We start from the raw sequence: 8,244 nt of genomic DNA on the forward strand, positions 1-8,244 counted from the left end.
CTATGCCACGAAGAATTGAGGCAGTTCTGAAGGCAAAAGAGGGTCCAACCCGTTACTAGCATGGGGTACCTCATAAAGTGGCCGGTGAGTGTATATTGAGGATCATATGTGGTTTACAGAAAGTAATCAACGGAGTTTGGCTTCATCCCTTTTTGAAAAAATCCTTATATTGCGTATTATATCCTTTTAAAATATGTAATATACTTTACTGTAATAAATCCAAAAATTACCCTAATGCATCATCAGATATTAAGGAAACATGCAAAGTTGAAATACTATCTTTGCTGACAACGGGGCGGCTGTGGCTTAGTCGTAGAGCGGTCGCCTGCCAATCGGAAGGTTGGTGGTTCGATCCCCGCCTCTGCAGTCATTGTCGAAGTGTCCTTGGGCAAGACACTGAACCCCGAGCTGCCCCCGGTGCTGCGCATCGGAGTGTGAATGTGTGTGAATGTTTGTCTGATGAGCAGGTGGCACCTTGTACGGCAGCCCCGGCCACAGTGTATGAATGTGTGTGAATGGTGAATGTTTCCTGTAGATGTAAAAGCGCTTTGAGCAGTTGTTAAGACTGGAAAAGCGCTATATAAATACAGCACATTTACCTTTAAAACGATGCTAATGCCAGTGTTTTCTCCTTTTATAATTTCCGTTCTGTAACGGAATTTCTTTGTGTGTTTAGGCCTGTGTGTTATCAGCTGTCCAGGTTGACAGCCCGGCCGCGCTGCCAGATCTACCTGTTAAACCGTAAAGCCGGGGCAGCCTATTGCTCACTCAGTTAGTGCGCTCGCCCCATGTTGGCTGAGTCCTGCAGCGGCCCGGGCTCGAATTCAGCCTGTGGCCCTTTGCTGCGTGTCATCCCCCATCTCTCTTCCCCTTTCACGTCTGTCTGTCTGTCACTCTATCTAATAAAGGGGGGGAAAAAATAATCCCCCCCCGAAAAGTAAATCCAGCAAGCTATAACTGTAACGTTCGTACGGCCCTTGAAAGCAGCAGACAAAACGAACGGGATCTAAAAAAACGGCATGTTTCTACAACGTCACAAGACTAGGTAAATATTGGAGATATATTTGAAAGGTGGAGACAGTTGAGAGCCCTAATGTACACTGAATTGGCTAATATCCTCCTGAACAGGTAAGCATCAGCTTCAGGTTAATAAGGACATATAAAGATTAATTAATTCATATCCTTTCTTAGTCCCGCAGGGGGAAATTACAATTTACACTCTGTTATTACACACATTACACAAAGGAATGAATTACTCAGGACATGCACTAAATGAGAGATGTCAGAGTGAGGGGGCTGCCCATGGAAAGGCAACCCGAGTAGTTGGGGTTTGGTGCCTTGCTAAAGAGCACCTTGGCAGTGCCCTGGAGGTGAACTGGCACGTCTCCAGCTACCAGTCCACCACCATGCTTTGATCTGTATGTGGACTTGAACCACAACCCTCCGGTTCCCAACCCAACTCCCTACGGACTGAGCTACTGCCACCCCAACATACATGCAGAAATCAACTGTCAGCAACAAAAGAAAGTGACAGCATGAACTAATATCAGTAAACGGACAGCTAAAGAATACAATAGCTTGACCTCAAAGCCTAAGAAAGACTTGTACTTTACAAAAAGTCAAATAAAATTTGACATAAGCTACTGCGAACTGCATGTCCTCAATCGGGAAACAAAAAAAGATTTAATGAAGGCAATTCAGGGCTTCAGTTAATTAATTTGCCGGCATGACACAAGGGGGGGTGGGGTTGTGGAGTGTTATATAACCCAGCCACCTACAGGTGTGTGGAGATTCAGACAGCGTGAGATTCATGAAGGAGGTTGATTCAGAAAGCAGCAGCACGCGGCAGGCTGACAGCTGCAAAACCACACACACTTCCACACGGAGAACACTACTGAAGACAAAGTCTCTGATAGACTTTTTTTTTTTTTTGCATTAGTGTAACACGACTTTTTTGAAAATACACATTTTAGGGGCGGCCTCTAGCTCGCCCAGTAAGAGTGTTTGCCCCTTGTTGATGGAGTCCTGCCGTGGTCCGGGTTCAAGTCAGACCTGCGGCCATTTGCTGGGTGTCAACCCCATCTCTCTTCCCTTTTCGTGTCTATCCACTGTCACTATAGTAAAGCAAAAAGCCCCCCAAAAATGAAAATACACAATGTAAAACCTGAACTACAACAGGGAGTCCCAATGTCAACAAAGCGGAAGCAAGATGTCGCTCAAGAGGCGAGGCCAGGTTAGCTTAACCTTGTCACACATACAAGAACTGCAAACATTCACAATGTTAAAGTAATCCTGCATTTCAGACAAGACAAATACATCCAAGAAAAGCACAATAATGCATCAAAGATAAAACAGCTTTTTAATTACAGGAGTGTGGCTCCAATCCACTTCAGGGTAACTCAAAGATGTTAGTATGCATGCATATATATATATATATATATATATATATATATATATATAGATATATATATATATATCACACAGAGGCGTTTTATTTTGAAACAGATGACTTATGATGTCATGCTAGAAGGGTGAGTCAGTATTTGGATATTTATAACAGCTGTGGAAATGAGCGGGATAATCAAAAACACAACTTTCAATGGAGTAATCACACACAATGTATTCAGTGAACTGTTTAACCTAAGTTAAATAATGGTAAAAAAAAGGTGCAATGTTAGGGTTAAAGTGTTGATGTATTGTGACAAAGCCAGCATGTTTTATTTTAGACGTTACAGCAGGAACATGTGTTGAGGAGGAGGGGAAAGGGAGAGGCTTCCTTCCTTCACTGCAAGTCACCCGGTAGGGAAGAACCAGACGTCACAAACAGAGGAAGAGGGATAGAGGGGGTAAGAGAGGCAAACAGAGACAAAGGAGAGGAAAAGATGAAGAAATAAGAGGAGAGGTGGAAACTGAGGTGGGGCAAAAGAAAATGTGGTAAGGAGGAGGGCAGAAACAGGGAAGGAAAGAAGAGGAAAATCAACACAAAAAAAAGGTGTGGGATGAGAGTGGGGGGAGGGGCAACACTTGGCATTAGCTGATGTTTTAACACTTGGGTCATTTCTTCCAAATCTTTCTCCAAAGCAGGCCAGAGAAGCACAGTACTGTTTAACTCATGATACTCACAGGACCTACTGTAGCAGCGCGGATGGAGAGTCAGGAGTAACAGACCGAAAAGAAATCAAACAGGAAACTGCAGCTTTACAGTTTAAATGCATAACTCATTAAGGCTCAGAGTATATCAGTTTTATCTTAACGATCTCCCAATAAGACCCTGACAGAATTACTTCCCTTTCCAGCTCTCAGAACTGTACATTCAGCACTTATAGTACAACACAGCATCATAATGCAATCCATAATGCAGTCACGCAGAGCATATGGATCATTATTATGGCCTTAGGTTCCTATGCATGTTGGCTTAAGTGTGCTACAAAACAGTTTGGTTTTCACTTTAAATGCTGACAGTGGCAAAAAAGAGGTCAGTTTTGTTTTCATCCGGAGCCCTTCGTCCCTTCCTGTGCCTCACTGCCTTAAAGCGTTCCTATCAAAAATGTGAACAAATGTGAAATGTTAACTTTTTGGTTCATGGAAAGACAAAGCTGAAAAAGCTAAAAGCATGTGATAAGTCAGTACTTTAGTTTTATTTAGAACCCAGTAGGCTACCTTCAGTTACAGACCGGACTACTTTTTGACAACTAGTACAGTTTTTTGGGAACAACTCAAATTCATCCGTGTTAAATGTTGTCTTAACACAAAGCATTAGTCCAACAACTTTAAAATGTCTTGATATTTGAAGTTAATTTCTTGGAAACATCAGCAGGCCAGGAAAATCTCACCAGCAGTCAAATTACAGTAAATCACATGACATCATGACACAACCTTTCTCTGCAGTTGGAGTCATGAATATGACAAGTGGGTAACTACAGTAATAAGATATATAATGTTCATCTTTTTGAGACCTGGAGAATGTTATCCAAGCACTATTGAAGATGACACTTTGTTTTTGTTTCCTTCAGCCAGTCAACAATCTCCATAATAAATTGGTTGCAGTGGTTCAAATTGTTGTGATGGATATTGCTGGTTTATTATCGCATCGGGTGGTAAATTGCAGCCCTCGACAGTGAGAATTAAACCTGCATGAGGGTCACAGACGCTAAGATTAAGAATTATGTGCACATGGTAGATTTATAAGCTTTAAAAAACTTCGACGACCTGACCAGAATTACTGACTCTAGAGCTGAAACAATTAGTCGATTTATCCATTAGTCATCAATCAACAGAAAAATAATTTGACATTTGATAGTTCATGTAATGATTTGCTGCTTTTTTCTCTCATGTGATTATTTAATGTCTTTACATTTTGGACTCTTGGTCGGACAAAACATTTGACAGATCCCATGGCATGAATATGTCACTTTATAAGGTTTTTTAACATTAATATGAGTTCCCCAGCCTGCCTATGGTTCCCCACTGGCTAGAAATGGCGATAGGTGTAAACCGATCTCTGGGTATCCTGCTCGGCCTTTGAGAAAATAAAAGCTCAGATGGGCCAATCTGGAATCTTACTCCTTATGATGTTGTAAGGGGCAAGGTTACCTCCCCTTTCTCTCCTTTGCCCGCCCAGAGAATTTGGCCTACCCATGAGAGAGAGACATCATGTCTTTCAAACAAGCATAGTGGCAGTTGGTTACTGCCGAGCTACAGACTCAGATATGGCACATCCTAAGGAAACCTCCTTTCCGGTGGGAAACAAACTTTTGAGATTTAAAATCAGTGGGACTGGCTCTAGTGGTTGTAATTCCGCACCAAGGCTGAATTGTGGGAAAGAGACTTCAGATATGGTATTAGGAGATAACAAAGGTCTACATAAAAGCATCCAAAGAGCACCATGTCATTGAACCTTTAAGACGTCACCTAGGGCTGCCCAAAGTTGTGATGTTTCACTATTTTCTGACATTTTACATGCCAAACAATTAATCAGTTATATGAAACTATAATCTGCGGAATAGTGGGCTAAACGATCAACTGCAACTGTCAAACTTAAACTAATACCTGAAATTTCTTTGAAGCCTTTACAAAAATAAGCAGCCCCACTTTTTGACACTGACAAGATGTGGTCTTGGTTAGGGTCCTGCATGTGAATTAAAGTCCACCTAGATTGCATTGAGCTGGAGAGGCTTCACATAATCCTCTGGGCAATCAAAGTAAAAAAGTAAGCTGTTCATCTGGACTCATGTCAAACTGGTTGCTAAATACATAGGCCTACTACTCACATAAACTAAACAGTGCACTTCATTACCAAGCAGAAACATGCAACTCTTTGGTTTCACAACACAAGCCTGTTTTAACACTGGCCATTTCACCAGTTTTACAGTTTTACACAACCAGCGAGTTAGCGACCAGGAGTTAGAAACAGAGAGGATGCAAAAGCACAATTATTACAATTACTACAACATCTAAGTTAGCTAACTTCCTATTAGCATGGGACCATTTAGCGCTTTGTTTGGGTTGAGCTGTGAAGAAGTCTCGATCAATTACCCGACAGAAATGTGAAAAGAAACAAAGCAGAAGTGAGCAGACATCCTTAGAAAAATAGCGAATGTGTGTGAGACAAGAGGGAGGCACGTACACACACACAGACACACACATGTACACACTCACTCACCGCTCGCAGGCTGTGATACGGCAGACACAGCAGTCTGACCCATAATCAGATCCTCCGGGCCGGACGAGCCAACCCAAAGAACCACCCAAGATCACGGTCTTCTACTGCCGCTTAAATCCCCTCCGCAGCCACCGAATTTGTTCATTTCAAAAAAGAGTTTCAGACCGTGATGGCTGAGTCGCTGGAAACTTCACTGACTGACTGAGTCGCTACTACGTCGTTACTTCCCCTCCCACCTCCTGTGAGCAGCTGAAGAATGCCTCTCATTCCTCTGTGCAGATTAGAGGCGCTACTGGGGTCACAGGGCGAAGAGGTCTGACACCTTCAGACACTAGTTTACACTGGCCTAGACACAGTGATGGAGAAAATATTAAAACACTTTAGCCTACTTAAGTAAAACTACCAATACAACAATGGAAAAGTACTTGACTACAGGTAAAAGTCATGCATTCAAAACATTGTTAAGTATTTTACTAAATCTACTTAAAGTATCGAAAGTAAAAGTAGCCTGCTCCACTAGTAAATGTTCTGCATTTAAAATCAGTGTTGAAAAGTAACTAGGTAGGCCTACGTTTGCTCAAGTAATGTACAATTTTGAGGTAGTCTATAGCCTAGCTTACTTTACTTGAGTATTTCCATTCTCTTTGACTTTATCTACTGTCTACTCCATTAGCCTACATTTCAAAAGGAAATATTGGAGGTACTTTACTTTTTACTCCACTTAATTTATTTGACTACTAGCCTACTACTTTACAGACTGAGATCATGTTAATTCATATGATGATCTTAAATAAATATAACAATTTGGCTTGTGTGCCTTTTGCAAAAGCTGTCTGGGTGGGGTCCTTTGCCACATTTCAGATGTCTGTAAGTGATTTCCCCTCTAAACTTCTCAGATGGTTTCATGTAAACAGTCTGAGGTCCTAAGATCTCCAATTATCAATTACTGAACAAAAGACATACATTGTAGAATGTTCAAAACATTGAAAACAGAACAGTTTTGTGTTTTTTCTTCTTTCCACTGGCGTGAATCATCTCACGACCCCTCCAATGTATCTGGTGAAGAGGGGACTGACCCCTGGGTTGGAATCCACTGGACTGAATCACCTAAATGTATATAAAGTAGCTACTTTATCTAGAATATAGGCTACTGTACACCTCAGCCAGCTACTGTACAACAGTAAAACGCTGTTCACACATTTGTGTATCAGTATTTAAAATCTAAAATCTATTATTGTCATTTTACTATAAAGAACTGAAAAGAAAGAAAGAGGAACTTCTATAGTTTTGGTTATAGTGTCACTTACTGAATATCAGTCACAGGGGACATTTTACAGCAGAAGAAGTACTTTTATTTTTACTTTACAGTAACTTCATGCTGTTGAAATAATTACTATAATAAACTTATACAAAACAATACTCACTCCTTATCCCTTGAAGCAGGGATGTAATACAGAAACAATTCATTATGTTTTAAATTAATCTTTTAGTCAAAACACTTTCAGTATAAGGTGGAAACATGCACATCACAATTTCCTAAAGCCCAAGATAATGCCATTACATTGCTTGTTTTGTTCTAACACCACTCCAAATAACCTAAAAAAAAAACTAATTTGAACTATAAATACAGGTCATCCTCAATATGTCTTATGAAGAAGAAGAAGAAGAAGAAGAAAAAGAAAAAGATAATTGTTGTCAGTGTCACTGTGCCTCACTGTTGGTTGATTGCACCAAGACAAGATTTTAAAATGAAACATTTAAAGACATTTGTGGGATCAGGCTTGGGAATCGACAAACCTCAGTGTGGCACAATAAAACAAAATTAGTTAATAATGAATAAACTAGTTTAGCGTCTGCACAGTGTGTGGATCTAGAGGAGGGTCAGTACAAAAAGTACCAAAAAAGGGAAAAAGGAGATGACATAAACCCTGAATTCAGATTTGATTGTGTCAAAAGGGAGCAAAGACAGAAATGTGTCCAGGTTTGTGAGCAAGGCCTTTAAATCCTTTGACGGTCAGAAGGAAATAATGTCTGTTTAATGTTGGACTTATGAGCTCTCACCACTCACTGACGACTGTGGAAAACCAAGCCAAACACTCCTGCACCAGACTCTCAATATGGGAGCCAACTAGAGTGTGATGTGTGTGTGTGTGTGTGTGTGTGCGCGTGAGAGAGAGAGAGAGAGAGGGAGAGAAGGAGAGAGGGAGAGAAATCCACCATCACTGTCAACAAAGTTGAGGCTTTTTAGAACTCAGCTTGACAGAATTGGGTAGCAAGACAGCAGTCAGTGCACAAACACTCACACCCTAGTCACACAAACACAAACACACATGCCGTGGCATCACAAAATATGAGGGGGAGGGAATTTTCTTTACATAAATAAAGTAATTGCGCTATAAATTGATGCAGAAAAGGTACACATTGTTGCAGAAAAATTCCCCAGAATTCAGAAAATGAAGCGTTTGATGACCAAACTTTCAGTTTTGTTCAAAAGTGGAGATCTCAATGTCGAACAAAAAAATATACCCTTTCATGACACTACCAACTGAAACTTGCCTGATCTGCAAGTGAAATGATTTTCC

The 8,244-nt window shown here is 40.9% G+C and overlaps 1 protein-coding gene across 3 annotated transcripts in view; it reads right to left on the bottom strand.

The window, feature by feature from the left end:
- Nucleotides 1–8,244, bottom strand: part of phactr2 (phosphatase and actin regulator 2) — a 40,037-nt gene that overhangs the window by 18,703 nt on the left and 13,090 nt on the right. Inside the window, exon 1 of one of the 3 annotated variants that reach the window (XM_034899018.1) lies at nt 5,663–5,928. The exons of the other annotated variants lie outside the window; for them this stretch is intronic. Coding sequence (XP_034754909.1) covers nt 5,663–5,705 — 43 coding nt within the window. The 5' untranslated portion in view covers nt 5,706–5,928. Of the gene's footprint in view, nt 1–5,662; nt 5,929–8,244 lie in introns of those variants that run through there. 3 annotated transcript variants of the gene reach the window in all.

This window comes from Etheostoma cragini, chromosome 17, assembly GCF_013103735.1.
Source record: "Etheostoma cragini isolate CJK2018 chromosome 17, CSU_Ecrag_1.0, whole genome shotgun sequence".
Lineage (NCBI taxonomy): Eukaryota > Metazoa > Chordata > Actinopteri > Perciformes > Percidae > Etheostoma > Etheostoma cragini.